We start from the raw sequence: 15732 nt of genomic DNA, 5'->3' as shown, positions 1-15732 counted from the left end.
CTTTCACTACCACACTGGTTAACCCTTTCACTGTGACAATGCAGCAGGTTAACCCTTTCTGTAACTGAGGGGTACAATTCCCTGACTGTATTAAATAAGTATGGTATCATTAAACCACTACTGTCTTATGTACATTACTACTGGCCATACAGTACACAGGTATATGATATGAACACTTCCACAATGACACGGTTCCACACAAATCTTGGTTAGAATAATATTTATTAGCAGCAATAATAGTAGATTACATTACTTTACTTAGAGTCGCACTTGTAAGGCGAAGAATGTGCGTGAGTAAGTCAAGAGCGTAAGTCCATTAGAATAGTACGCAGGAGATAATAAATACCACCTGTATCAATAGGAATTATATCTATGGTACACTAGTAGGGCAGCGGGAGATACTAGTAGGGTCCCTCCGGTTGTAGGCCAGCAGGGGGAGGAAATGTTCGAATGCAAAGTCTGGATCACCGGGGAATCAATAAGCTCCTGCTACGGGAGACGGTACATTACTCCCTTGATCGGCAGACGAAAGCAGCAGCTATAATCCAAGTATGCGTGCAGCATAGGTGAAAGCCAGCCAGCCTCTTCTAGAGACGGGCTCGAGTGATGTTCCTCACGGGTAAATCCCACACAGTAGTGGGTGTAGACGATTCTCCTCCGCTCCAACAGCCACAGGACCAAAGCAATATAATAATAATCCAGCCGGAAAGGGGCTCTGCATTCACCGGTGTAGATTCTCCGGTGCGCGGTACTTCACCTTAACTAGGTCGAACTTGACGTTATTACACTAAGCTCTGACACTTTACTATCCTATTCGCACGCGGTTATAAGTGCTCTATTTAGACGCACGGTTGCTCACTTCACTTGGTCGTTGACTCGTGATGAAGGCTTTACGTTTGAGGGTAACACGTTTCTAGGTTAACTTGACTTTAGCCTAAGTGCTGCTGTATCCACCTGCGACGTATTTATACGTACTGCGAATAATCTAGTGCCAGCCTTATTTCTGTCTCGTATTCCTGCGCAAAGCCGGGCATGTTCAGACAAGCCTTGGCGGTGACTTTGAACTAGACATTGGGGGTATGGCCGTGGCGCCTAGTGGAACGCTGTCCAGTAGGAGAACGAAATATTATGGTCTGTACTAGGTAAAAGGGATATTCCGTGTATATGTACAAAGAATACACAAGGGATATCAGACGATATACAAATACTATGCAATATATATCAAGTAATAAATATATATATTCGGTTTAATCTGATCCTTCGTAACACTTTCACTACCACATCTCGTGTGATAGTAAAGGGTTAACCGTCTGTAGTGTGGTAGTGAAAGGGTTCAAAAACAGCCGATGGCTTAAAAAAAACAATTCCAGATTAGTTTTGTTGCGATTTGCCTTTTGTTGTGAACAGTTTCATGTAGGAACAATTTTCTTACAAAGTACACCCACCATACATTATTAAGGGAGTGCACTTCGGTGGAAAATAGTTAAATAAAGAGTAAACATCAACAGTCAAGTAAGACACATCACTTTCAAAATGGACTAATCTTCAATGTTCACAGAGTAAGACCTGTGGGTCAAATTTGGCTCCATGACATTATTTCTGGCCGCCCAAAGGGTTCCAGAGAATAATCAAGATATTGTTGTTGGTCTATTTTGATACAATCCAACAGATTATTTACTTGTTGACCCACTGGCCACCACCCATGTTACATTTCGGCCCTTCATGTCAAAAGGTTTAGGCAGCCCTGGTGTAGAACATAAGACAGCCACTGAACATATGGACTCTAGATACGTCCAATAGTGGACAATAGTGATTTGGATTATAATAACACAGCCAGCATGGTTTGGCGTTTGGTGGGTTGTTCCATTATCTACGATTGCCAACCTATAATGCAACATTATCTGTGTGTAAACTGGTGTCAAATTTCACCACACATCACCAAAAGTGATTGGCCTTCCTCCTGATTCCTTGGAGATCATTATAGCCAAGCAAACTAGGACTAAATTGAACGCTATTCTATCTTTTGAAGGCCACCCTCTGTACAATGTATTTGATGCTCTGCAAAGCTCATTTAATGATTTTGTTGATGCCGCGATGCTCTACTGAGCGATTGAGAAGGTCCTTTGTTCCTGCTGCAGTTACATTCTTTAATGAACACTGCTAGCTCTGTGTTGAAAGGCTCTCTTCTTTTTACTGTGTTATGTAACTTGCAATGTATGTTATTGTTTCTCGTTTGTGTATTTGTATTCGCTTTGGTGGCAAACCATGTTTCCCCTCTGGGATTAAGAATAAAAACCATACCAACCAACCAACCAAAAGACAAGATTTCTTTTCGAGGACTATGAATCCTTTTGTTGTGTTAATTACAGTTCAATGAAATGACAAGGTAGCAGTCCCTATAAGACAGGGTATTGCTATTTTTTTCCATCTACATAATTTCATGGAGCTATAATTAAGAACACAAGGATTAAATGTCCACGATGACATCACCGGTGGCCATATTCAAACTAATGTACCCTCAACTGTCAAACTAAATGAATGTGTGCAAAACTGTTTAGCTGTAGGGTCCCCTTATGTAGGGGACCCTGCTGTTTGTATCATAAATCGATCAATACAGACCGTATTAATTAATGTTGCGTTTCTTTTTCAAACATAGCCAAGAGTAAAACCTTAACCCTATCAAAACAGCAGTGAAAGTGTATATTTTCAGCACTACGTTTGTTTACCGATGTTAAGATTTTATCGGAATTCCATCTCGTAAAAAAAAAAGTGAGGAAATGACTAAATCCAGATTTAACACTGCCATTGGAAAGAGGAGCCTTTTCCCTAACCATAGATGTATGATTTGGCCATAATAAGGTCAAGGTCAAATATAAATGTATAATTTAAATGGATTATAATTTATTACTGCATCTACAAATCCTTCTGTTTAATCATCTTCCCTTTATTCATTTGCTTAGATTTTTTGTACACTTGATCTCAAGAAGGTGCCGAATGAGCTCAGTGAGCGAAATCAAAAGAACCTCAATGTTTTCATGGTGTTATTCACCGGCACAGATGCAAGAAGAAAATCATTTATATTCTCCTTTGTTTCATCACAATTTACTCAAGCCTAGTAACAGAAATATGACACTTTCCTACCAAGAACATGCTAATTGACCTTGTAGAAGTGGAACAATCTTCCATTTACTTGGGCATGTACCTTTAGGCGGAATTTCTGAAAATAGGGCTACAGCTTAACAGGTTAAGAGTTTTTGGATGTGTGTGAGATTTGATGTGCAAAAAAATTTTGGTGAGGTGCCCCTTTAACTCAAACTGATTTGTGTAAACAATTGTTGAGACCATGACAATGTGATGGTTGCTGGAGATAGCAGCACGCTTTGGTTTCAACGAGGAATTCCAACAATACAAAAACAAAGCATTCTCTGGAAAATTAAAGATCAAATGTGTTGAAAACATTTCTCATAGTGTGACGTTTAAAAAGGGAGACATACTATACCTGGTCCTCACTGTCAGAGAGTTCGTCCTTAGAAAAGGGCCTCACTCTCAAGTAGACCCGGAGATGCTGCTGCTCTGCGACATCCAGCGTTTCACTCTAAAAAACAAGTAGGCAGAAGTGTCTTTCAGTGTAAAAAGAGTGTCGATAAGCGTTTAGTCTGCTCAGTGGCCCTAGATCAGCTCTCCTATCTTGAGATGCATGATGGGGGAAACAAATGACAAATGCCATCGGGGCTATTTGATGAAACGTTAAAGAATTCAGGAACTGGAAACTTAGAGAAGACTATTTGATAGAAATCACTGCACAAATCACAGATGACAATGACGTTATTTATCTGGGTAAAAAGACTGCAAACAAGATGCTTTGAATGGTTCTAATTAATCATCAGACACAAAGGGTAAAACGCCTAAATCTTTCACAACTATACAGGGTAAAAGGTCAATTACCTTGGTTTGAATAAGGAATCTTAAATGGCAATAGCCCATTTGGGGGAATCTGTGTTCTCCCCTGTGACAACTGTACTGAATATAATACCAACAAACTACTTTGCACATAATCTCACACATCCAAAAGCCATAAAGAGTTTTGCACACATTTAGTTTGATAGTTATATGGCCACAAGTGATGTCTTTTATGGGGACATTGAATCCTTGTGTTGCGTTTATTACAGCACCACACAATTATGTAGATTAAAACATAACAATACCTTGTCTTATATAGGGACTGATACCTTATCATTTCATTGGGCTGTAATTAACACAACAAGGATTCAATGTCTCCGATGACATCACGGGTGGTGGCCATATTCAAACAAATTTAGCCTCAATAACTGTCAAAGTAAATGAATGTGCAAAACGGTTTAGAGTTTTTGAATGTGTGATGAGATTATGGGCAGAATTAATCAGCATCGTCAAAATGCCCCATATAATATTTCAATATAAGGAAGCATCTTTGAAGCATACCTGGGCTGAGACTGTGGCAGATATTCTGGAGAGTTCTGGTTGGGCCTGTTGGTGGAAGGTACTGGTAGGCAGATCATTACACGTTGACTCCATTGTCTCAGGGGGCTCAGGGCTCGAGTCCCCAATGAATGTGTCCTCCTCAATGAATGTGTCCTCATGGTTCACATCTGTTAGCAAACTCATATCTACACGAGGAAAGGACTGTGTCCAGTTCCCTAAGACTGTGAATCAACTGTGTTCAGAAAATATGTTGGTTTAAGTTACTTAGAAATATTAAGTCTATCAAATCAAGTTAGGTTTATCTTGTAAACTACTCCACTAAAAGCCAGAGGGCAAACACAGATCACTGCTTAATTGACAGCAGGTGAAAGGTCTGGCAAATCATCAGAGAATGTACCAGGATTAACCAATCGGCTTGGAGAGGGGGAGGGAGTAAGTATGAGAATGAGAATGAGAATGTTTCATTTTTTTACCCAACCTCAAAAAGTGTTTTGACTGCGTAGCACATTTTCATGTAACAAGATTGTGTCCCAGTGGACTGTAAAAAAGATATATTGGTACATACTTTAATTAAAATTATGGTATTGGTACATACATCCTTATTAAAATTATGGTATTGATATACACTCTTACATTGTGGTATTGATATTCTTATTTAAATGGTATAGGGCTGTACCAAATGCTTCGATCATAATGTTGACATTCGAATACTAAATCAACATTCGAATTTTTTATACAAATTCTTTTTTTCCCCAGTTTAAACCAATAAGACGTCACCATCACTTTCATACCAACCGTGCCCTTATTGGATTATTTATGCTGACGAAATTGATGAGTTATATTCATTAAAGAAAGTTGATTTAATAAAAGAAAAACTCATTTAATCAGATTAATCACTTTATTAAAATTGAGGATTTAGTTTGAGGGGGAAAAAAAAAATGTAAGCAAAATTTTTTTTATAGACATTCAAAGCTTCGTTCGAATACTTCAATCGAAGCTTCGAATGTTAAAAAATGACATTGGGTACAGCCCTAAAATGGTATTGGAACATACGCTCTTTATTTTATTAGTTCTGCCAGAGTTGGTAACTATGGGCAGGTCATTTGACGTAAAAAAAATAAAAATAAAAATACCTGTGCAGAGCGGTAGAACTGGAGCAAACAATGTAAATCGATAGGCAAGAATGACCAAGCGATGTACATCTAGGAGGCACCGTATTTATGCACCCGGTACATCGTAATGCAACACCCAAAATAATCTAGGTAACCATTGTCTAGTCAAATGGACTAAATTCCAATAATTTCTTCAGACTATGGGCAGTGTTGTACGTGGCCCTCTAGTGTCTCAAAGAAAAAGTGGGACATGGTGATGTAAAGATAAATAAACATAATGGGTTAGCCTCAGGACACGGGCTTTGACCTTGTTGGGTCCAACTCACTAGTAGAAACACTGGTGTAAAAAAATAAAACATGCCACTTAACAGCCTGGTCATATGCTGCCCAGTTACAGGAACTTTATGAGAATACAACCCGGTCATGAACTGTCACTTAAAATAACCCAACCTCGCCACGATGATTCGTAAATATTCAATGGCATTATTTTGGGGGATCTTGCTGTAGTGCTTGCCAACCAAGCTGTTATTGGGGTTTATTACATGGCGTTTTAACATTCGCCAAAATGCTTGATTGTGATTGTGGGGGATCTTGCTGTAGTGCTTGCCAACCAAGCTGTTATTGGGGTTTATTACATGGCGTTTTAACATTCGCCAAAATGCTTGATTGTGATTGGTCAATAGCGCTCGGTTGCCCCCGACATCGGTTAGTTACTTCTCGATAACGGACCGCTGCTATGGGCAACAATAACCGCTGATACAGGTAACAGCGCTATTGATCAATCACAATCAAGCATTTTGGTCGCAGTCACGAAAGCTAAACTCAGCATATGCACAGCTGCACTCATCAGACCACACACCTGCCGGCGATGACAGGAGCCACAGAACAACTGCGTCTGCATTTGATCTTGTCATGTCGATTGTGTAAAATGAATTAGGTATATCGTTAGTTAGCCATGTAATAAGGGGGACCATGTATAGCTATACTCTGTCATTGTCGCAAAATAATTGACCTTCACTGTGTTTAGAATACCTCGGCGCGGCGCCTCAGTGTTCTAAACTCCATGTCGGTCAATTATTTGACAATGGCCTCGTAGCTATACATTATCCCTTACTTCGTGTTCAGTGACTTAGGTCACTTGACATCAATATAAAAATAAATGCAATGAATCTCAAATTGGCCTCTCGGTCTCCTTGTAGTTTTAAACTAAAACATCAGAAATCCTTTCCACCCACTTGAATTTGGGTCGATTTTGACTTTATTTAAAATGGTAAGTCTGTGTATCGTCTCATTATGCATGTCATAATTTGTGCTTGCCTTCTTAGTCAGATCACCATTGAAAGAGACTGGTCTCGATGGGTTTTTATTTTCTGGTTAAATACAGGTTTGATTGAGTCTTACAAATATAAACCCAATGGAAATGTTAAATAAAGTCTAGGGAAATTTTTATTCCAGACAAATGCAGTCAAACCAATTTGTATGCCTATTGCAATTAGTTTAGATTCCTCACCTGTGAAAGTTCAATGAATACATAGATTCTCATAAATAAATCTCAATACTCTATTCTACTCTACGTGATAAAGACTGATGCAAACTTGATAACGTTTATCAAAACGATTTACAAGTTCTGTACAACAGGTCAGAGGGAAGGGTTCAACTGGAAAGAAGATTATCCAATAGCAAAAGTGCACTATAGTAAAAGACAGTACATTTCCAAACTTTTATGTTTAGTTTTTAGGACCCCATCGAACCCACCAACAAGACAAGACACGTAATTCTCAGTTCCATCTCCTTTATTGAATCCTCAGCCCATTTTATGCGTCTGCGATGGTGACCTCGACCTCTACACCGGGTTCGATGCTGATGCTGGTGATCTGCTTGACGATTTCAGACGGGCTGTGCAGATCGATCAGACGCTTGTGGATCCTCATCTGAAAACGGTCCCAGGTCTTGGAGCCCTCACCGCAAGGAGTCTTCCTGGTGGTGATACGCAGAGTCTGGAAAGGGAGACACAAGATCGAGGTTTTAAGAGTGCAAATTTATAAAAATTAGATTGAGGGCTTCAGATTGCTGGATAATGTAGCATACATCCACATCAATCACAACTGTGGTTGCAGTAATTTGTCATTACAGGCTTGAGTACTAATGGTAAATAGCCGTTTTTTTTTTATATAGCGCTTTACTATTCGTTAGTCACATTTTACCCATTCACAAACAGACTGCAATCACCTGCTCATCGAGAGCAATTAGGGGTTAAGTGTCTTGCTCAAGGACACATCGACAAGCTGCCTGGGAATCGAACTGGGAACCTCCGGATTGCCAGACAACAGCTCTACCTCCCGAGCCACACGCTTCAAGAAGTTTTGAAGATGAACACTATTTTTAATAGTTTGTTCTGTAGCATCGGTGTTGATTAACCATCACCATGGCAATACAGTAAATTGCTGTGGAAGACTAGGGAAGCGCCAATATGGGGGGGCAAACAAAAGCACGTCTGTCCCGTTAGAACAGGCATTTGACTTTTATAGATCTGCGGAGTGGCATGATAGTTCCCAAGACCTGCCTGGTGCCAGATGAGTTTTTTTAGTCTACCAGTTTTTCAAGGTAGTGGTTTTAATGTTTTCACGAGGATTGCAGTTTACACAAACTTTTACCATTTTAACACATCCATGTTTCCCTGTGTGCCGTCATCACAATCATGAGTCATCACCAGCCAAGGCCTTTATCGGCCTGGCAATGAGCTGCAAACCAACCGTTTGGATGCAGCTACCGAAGAGGGATGGTATGGATGAGTATACAAGTCGTATACGACGCATCCAAACAAAAAAAGATATGCAAGTCTCAATTATGGGGTGGGCAATACTCACAATATCGCCATTCCAGTAATAAGGACAGGAACATGCAACATTTCAGAGCCCACACCGCTCTATCAAATACTTTAATGTGAACAGTCAGAGATAGAACATGTGACCATTACTTTACAGGATCGCACAACAGGCAACATCCAAAGACTTTGCATATTAAAAGCAACTAGGTGGTTAATGGTAGACATTCATCCAGAGCTTAAACAACTCAAAATTAGAAATCCAATGTGTAACCAGTCACCTAGTGAGCATGCGAGGAATCAGCACGCTCATATATATATATATACACAGAAAAAGTACTATATTGGAGGTTCAGTCTCTAGATATCACACTCATCTCATACCAAAACAAATTGTATCCAATCAATGCATTTCAATTGGGGATTTTACTAATATGCATGCTCAGCCACCAAATCAAAGCACACAAGCTGGAATAACGACAGGGAGTGAACATCATTTCTCTTGGGCTCAGAATAGCGTATAACATCGTCATGTTTAATCACGACAAAAGTTTGTATCCTCATGGCCCATGCTTCTATGACAGCTGAATTTCCCCAATTGGATCAAATCTCATCATTATCTGCTCAGGACACCATTACTCCATCTTTACATAGTAAATAGTTTGTTTGCTGCTATATTAGTGTAAAAAATATACATAATATAGCATCTTTAGGACCAATGACCGTACCTTGGTGGGCATGCGGACTGGGCCCTTGACCTTTAGGTTCTTCTCCTTGGCACCACGGATCAAGTCTGCGCACACTGAGCAGAAACAAATGCATACACGGAATGTCAAAAGACTTGACAGTAAGCTAGCAATTGGGACCAGTCTTTCTGAAACCAAGGCTCAGAATAGCGTATAACGTCGTCATGTTTAATCACGAACAAAAGTTTGTATCCTCATGGCTCAGTTTTATGTTCTCAGTTGGGGTTTCCATAATCTATTTTCACAAATCAACAAGATCTTACCCTTTTCCAGAGACTTGACGTTGCGGCTGGTGAGTGTGATGCGGATGCGGTGGATGGCAACCTCCGCCTCGACGGGCGCTTTACCAGTGTCCTTGAAAGCCTGCATAGAAAGAAACTATTATAAAATACATTCTGAAAGGGAATGCATCCATCAAGTACAGCCTCTTGGGGCAGGATGTGGTAATAATTTGGATAGTTTAACGTTGACAATGTTACTCCCATCACTTAGGTATAGTAAACCTAAACGTAAAGTGACTTCTTTGACACAAGTATAAAAAAATAAAACTCCAATCACGAGTTTAGTATTTTAAACCCAGGCCATAACATATACAATGTTTTACTCATGCGGTGCTCAGTAGTCACAGATCAGTTCAGTTACAGTTTAGTTATAATGGTCTAGTTTACACCATATGAACTACCGTGGCACAATACTTGGCTGGGAGTTCATATGATGAAAGATGTGAGAAGGCAGTGTCAAAAGTAAAAGCTCTGTGCGGTGAGTTAGTCTTGGAAGCACACCACTTTTAGACCTTTCCCGCCCTGATTAGAGTCGAGTAGAATTGAAAATGGGGGACCCTGATGTAAACAAGACGAGTCTTTCCCGCCCTGATGAACTTTATTAATAGATTGCAGAATGGGTACAGTACAGTTCAATACATACAATTGTTAAGGGGATGCAGACCAGAGAAAAACTTTAGTCTTGTTTACATCAGGGTCCCCCATTTTCAAAACATAACATATGACACACACGACATACAGATAAGACAGTACTGCTACTACATCTGTACATTTATGACTGATTAGAGTCGAGCCGTGGTTTTAAACGTAGTTATGGCCAGTTTCCAAATTAGTAATGTCAATATAACCAGATGAGTCTTCCATGTGTTCAAATGAGGAAATGGTTGCCAACTGTGTAGTGTCAAACGTTGCGGGTTCCGTCATGCCAGTTACGCAGCACGACATTGGATTGGGCAACTTCAAAATCATTACAAGGCACGGGTTGTGACCATTTCCTCCGTTACCGTAGAACACATGACAATATTCTACAATTAGCATTTAGGAATTGATCGATCTCGCCCAATTAGAGTCAGGATGAAGCACGGTGGTTAAATTACCAATACTAAGGTCAGTGACCAAAACTAAGACTCAACAGTAAGCTAGCAATTGGGACCAGTCTTTCTTAAACCAAGCTCAGAATAGCGTATATAACGTCGTCATGTTTAATCAGACAAAAGTTTGTATCCTCATCGCTCAGTTGTATGTTCTCAGTTTGAGTTTCCATAATCTTATTTTCACAATCCTGTACAAGTCAACATAATTCGCCAGACGTTAAGCGCCCGGTTCACCACAGCACGTGCATAGCAACAGGCTAGGATAGCATTTAGCTACTGGGGGCCGTTGTATATTTTATAGAAATAACCCCGTTTTCCATACTAACAATTGTCGAGTTAATAATAGCAAGTCGGTTAGACGGAAGCTTAATCTTTAAGTAACACTTACCATAGCTATGATTCCTGACCGACTTATTCGGAAGACTTTCAAGCGAATAGCGGTGAGCCAGGAACGGACGACAACAAGCTGCGATAACGCTTCACGAAAAAAGATCGCTCTCAGGCCCGTTTCGCTTTATATGCTGTCCAGCATCCGGGGTCTTGGTTGTCTTCTTCACTGCTCTGCTGTTCCGCGTGCACACTGGGGCTAGGAGCTGAGAAACAGCGCCATCTATGTACTGGAGTTAAGTGGTGCTACTGTGGGTATATTGGGCAAAGTCAGTTTTGTAGCCGTGTGTGTGTGTGTGTGTGTCAGTGTGTGTGTGTATACTATACTAGCATAGTATACTGTTGTACATACATTGGACAGTAGACTATGCCAAGACATACTTTAGACAGTACACAAATATATTTAGCCTTAGAGGTCAATATTGGCAGTGTGGTCTAATAGGTCTATATTGCGGCTGTGTAGAGAAGTCACACTAGTGACACTGACACTGTACATGATGTACAGCATGTCTTACCAGGTAGATGCATAAACAGGTATAGTGTATACCTTATATCCAGTAAATGGTGCATTTATATAGCGCTTTTTATCTAAAGCGCTTTACAAATTTTGTTCCTCACATTCACCACTCACATGCATTCACACACAGATGGCGTCAACCATGCAAGGTGCCAACCTGCCCATCGGGAGCAATTAGGGGTTAGGTGTCTTGCTCAAGGACACATCGACATGCTGTCCGGGAGGAGCGGTTATCGAACAGGGAACCTTCAGCCATGTCGCCCCTGTATGTATGGAGCGTATGGAAAAGTATAGTGGTAGTTTGGTGGTAATTTCATGACATTGCATCACCATGGTGCCACAAAAAATATGGAAATACCATTTAACTTTTTTTTAGAAATGCCATACTTTATCATAAGGGAAGTGACTCTTGACTACATGGCATTTGAAATGTGTTGTCCTCCCATATCCTATGGCATCAAGTCAACACAAGCCAAAACGTATATGACCCCCAGATCCAATAAAAAGTGCCCATAAAATGTTGAGTACTGTGTATACTTAATGACAGTGATGAGATTGTTTGTTAGGCCTTGGTGGGGGGCTGTGTTTTATAGTTGTGTATTGTAGTTATATTAGTGAACATAACTAAACTAAAAATATACACACATATATATGGCTCATTGCACAGTAGGGAGCTATCCACACGTAACCGCGCATGCAGTTTATAGATGACAGCTCATTTGATCAGCGACAGCTCTATGGACCGTGAAAAAGGTAGGTGACAGTGAGTGCGTGGTTTCTGCAGGGGTCAATACTTTGGAGGAATAACAGAACGGACTACCTGCAGGGCTCCGAGCTGGGGGAGGGCCCTCGGAGGGTTTAGACAAGGGGTCAGCAACCTTGGCACGCGGTATCTAAACCAATGGCACACTAGCAAGTGTGTAAGAGAGAAACCTTTATAAGTGTCCACTCATCCCCATGCCGAGTTACCTCTTTCACAGCCATTGGCAGTTGCACAGCCTGTTATTTATGGTATAGTTTGACTGATATATTTCAGGGTCAGTCTTGTTTTTTGCCGAACATTGAGTGTTACAATTTTGAGACCAACCATGAGACAACTTTAAAGGATGAAGCAGACAAGGCTGAATGTGTCCAGGTATAAGCAAGCATCTCATATAGACGGCAGCATTCTTTATAGCGCTCTAATTATGAGAGGAAAATGGTTATTAAAACTGTTGCTATGCACGTTGCCTATGGATGGAATATAATTACAGATATGTTGATATATCTGAGATTAACATTTTGATGTAGTGTCATAATTTGTTAACCTTAATGTTGATATGGCACACTGGTTAAGAACATTTTAAAATGGCACTTCGTATCAAAAAGGTTGCTGACCTCTATAGTTTAGAGTCAACTTTCAATGACCACAATTACAGCAAGATCGTCTGCCCACCATGGAAATAGATTTTAATGAACAAAATAACATGCAATTATTTACAGCACAACAATACATTTTACTATTGCTTCTAAGCACAGTATGCATAATTACAAATAATTGTATATTCTTATAACCACAGGAAGCTTTGAAAAATAAAATAAAAAAGACAAACAAAGCCAAAATATGTTTAATGACATTTCATCTGACATCGAAAACACTGGGCTGAATTTCAGATTGTAAACACTATCACCAAACAATAAAATGTATCTCACTGAGGCATTTATTCCCATTTTAAAAGACAAAACTTGTTAAAACAAAAATGTTGGCCTTTAAAATATAGGGGGACATCTTTAAAACATGAATCGAAATGGTTCTCACCAAGAAAATGGCCCAATAAGACTAATATAATGCTATAATACAATTAATATTTATAATACAGGAAGCTAATCATTCACCCCTTAGGAAAACGTACATTTCCAATAGTAATGGTAGAAGCCTACCATGCTAAAGTATGTATACAATGGCCAGTACCATTGTGAAACTGCAATTACCACCACACTCGATACTACCATAATCGATTTTCGTAAGGGATTAATTTGAGTGGTGCTTTATACAATCATAAACCCAACCTGTCGGACGTTCGCTTTGTGTACACTGCTGGCAAATGCGTAAAGTTGCTGAAAATTATAAAATATTAAAAACTGGTACTGTAGGTGATGGAAATAATTTCAGTCTAATAAAAGTGTCAGCTCTGGGAGGATCGCACTCTCTCAAGACGAGCGAGCAGGTCCTGGGCGCTCGGCCGGCAGCGCGCCCCGCCGCTCCAGCACTGGCACACCAGAGTCTTGCACAGGAGCCCCAGGCTGGACTGGAAGAACGGATCGTCTTGGACCGACGGCCGCAAATTATAAGCGACGACCGCATACAGAATGTGCTCCCTGTCGCCCGTGTAGGGCGCCTCTCTGGTGATCAGCTGCCAGAGCGTGATGCCGAACGAGAAGACGTCCGCTTTGGGGGACACAGTCTCCCCCCTCAGCAGCTCCGGCGCTCGGTGCGTATAGGTGCCTCCGACGTGACTCAAACACGGCGTTAAAGTCTCCTCGTCACTGCCGGTGTCCAGCTGCAGTGAACAGCCAAAATCCACGATCTTACAGACGTCCTCGTTGGAGACCAACACGTTGGCGGGCTTGATATCTAAATGCAGAATGCCGTGAGAGTGGAGGAACTGCAGGCCGCGCGCAATGTCAATGGAGTACCCGAGCCACCGGTCCACTCCGACGGCGACGTCCGCGCAGCCATAGATCACCTGGTGGAGATTCCGGCTCCCGACGTACTCCATCAATATAGTGCCGATGTTTTCCGTTTCGAAGTTAGCCGGTATACAAGTCGTCGCCGCTATGATGCGGACGATGTTCTTGTGTCGCAGGTGAGCCGCGTTCAACTCGGCCCAGAAGCTTTGCCTGGACGCCAGCTTGTTCTTGGAAGACCTCTTGACCTTCTTGACCGCGACGACCTCTCCGAAGTAGCCCGCCTTGTACACGGAGCCGAAGCCGCCGGAGCCGATGGGCTGCATGGACTGCAGCTCTTTCCAGTGGACCACGGAGGACCACAATCTCGTGGCGACTTTCCCGTGGAACCTCTGAGCGGGTACTCTCAAAGTCGTGTCGCCACTGAATTTGGTTAACGGACTACTGCATGCGCCGAAATCTAGGAATGGATAGTCTTTCGGTAGTAGGCGAGTCGCGGGGACTGGAGATGGCATTTTAGCTGACTCTCTGAAGCCTTCTCTACACACACAGGTCCACCGACATGGCGCTCTGGGAAGACTTCGCACCGCAGGTTCCACAGGTGACCGCCACTCAGAGGTAATTAATTGCAGAGGGACGTCAGGACACTCTGCCCGACTGCCCTTTTAAAGGGGAACTACGCCCATACAAAAAAATAATCATAGATGTTATTCCTGTGGTGGTCTATGAAAGACAGTAATAATATTACTAATTAAAAATAAATGATTAATAATACTATATTAAATAATATTAGTTGTTGTTAGCCTGCACTGACAATGGTATATGTGGCACTCATGCACTGAACATCCAGGTGAATGTTCTTTTGAGTATATTGGTGCATTTCTGTTTCAGTACCGAGAACACTACTATAGAATAAAGATAGAATGGGTATAAAAAAAGAAAACAAACATTCTGTTGGACCGCAAAATCAGAGAGAGAGAGAGGCTCATGTTCACAAACATTGATTTAATTGTCCTAGGGCCCTAGGCCATGGAAATAACATCGGTATTCGTAATTTAGGTGGTGTTCCCCTTTTACTTCACCGAAAAACAAAGGCCTATACTTACCATGCACTTAATCCGACATGGTTATTGGTTACAGCCAGGGCCGGACTGGGGAAATAATTCATACCGGGAGATATAGCGCGAAATATAGCCCCAATCAGGCCACTTTTTAAGCGGGGGGGTCTGGGGGTCCCCCACCAGGAAATCTTTTGTTACAAAGACTTAATTTCCTGCATTCTGGTGAATTTTAGTGCATGTGAATCACAAACTAATGAGCCAACAATTGCTTAGTACAATGTACTGTTATGGACCTCAAATAAAACTGTTGTGGCACTAGCAATGCTACTCTCTCCACCTTCAAAAAGAAAAAAGCAAGAGCACAACATATGTACTATTATAATACAGTTAACCACTCTCTCCTGTAAGGGCCTTTCTTTTTCTTTGTTTTATCCCTCTCTCCTCCACCCTTTCTCTTTCTTCCACTGTCCATCTTGACATCAACGTTAATTGACTTTCGCTCTACTGTATCTCTCCCGAGTCCCTCACTACCTGGCTCACTGCCTGGCTGTTATTCTGCATCTGAGTGCCGTCTGCCATTCCA

The 15732-nt window shown here is 41.3% G+C and overlaps 3 protein-coding genes across 3 annotated transcripts in view; all 3 read right to left on the bottom strand.

Annotated features, from left to right (window-relative positions):
• Nucleotides 1-4644, bottom strand: part of LOC311237917 (kinesin-like protein KIF20A) — a gene marked incomplete at both ends in the record, with an annotated part of 35563 nt that extends 30919 nt beyond the window's left edge. The window contains 2 exons of the mRNA XM_084325891.1: nucleotides 3500-3595; nucleotides 4462-4644. Of these exons, the coding sequence (XP_084182017.1) occupies nucleotides 3500-3595; nucleotides 4462-4644 (279 nt within the window). The remainder of the gene's footprint in view (nucleotides 1-3499; nucleotides 3596-4461) is intronic.
• Nucleotides 4645-7348: 2704 nt separating this feature from the next.
• rps20 (ribosomal protein S20) lies at nucleotides 7349-11043 on the bottom strand. Its single transcript, XM_084326034.1, has 4 exons — nucleotides 10906-11043; nucleotides 9406-9505; nucleotides 9125-9198; nucleotides 7349-7570 (listed from the first exon to the last, which is right to left on the bottom strand). The coding sequence occupies exons 1-4, from the start codon at nucleotides 10906-10908 to the stop codon at nucleotides 7388-7390; spliced, it is 360 nt and encodes a 119-aa protein (XP_084182160.1). The 5' UTR covers nucleotides 10909-11043; the 3' UTR covers nucleotides 7349-7387.
• A 2543-nt stretch (nucleotides 11044-13586) lies between these two features.
• On the bottom strand, nucleotides 13587-14603 carry mos (v-mos Moloney murine sarcoma viral oncogene homolog; the record flags this gene model as incomplete). Its single annotated transcript, XM_084325890.1, has 1 exon — nucleotides 13587-14603. The coding sequence occupies one exon, from the start codon at nucleotides 14601-14603 to the stop codon at nucleotides 13587-13589; it is 1017 nt and encodes a 338-aa protein (XP_084182016.1).
• Between the last annotated feature and the right edge of the window lie 1129 nt (nucleotides 14604-15732).

The sequence above is a fragment of the Notolepis coatsorum genome (genome assembly GCF_963971535.1).
Source record: "Notolepis coatsorum genome assembly, chromosome: 12".
Classification (NCBI taxonomy): domain Eukaryota; kingdom Metazoa; phylum Chordata; class Actinopteri; order Aulopiformes; family Paralepididae; genus Notolepis; species Notolepis coatsorum.
Note: the sequence above shows the minus strand (reverse complement) of the source record. Positions and strands in the feature narration are given on the sequence as shown.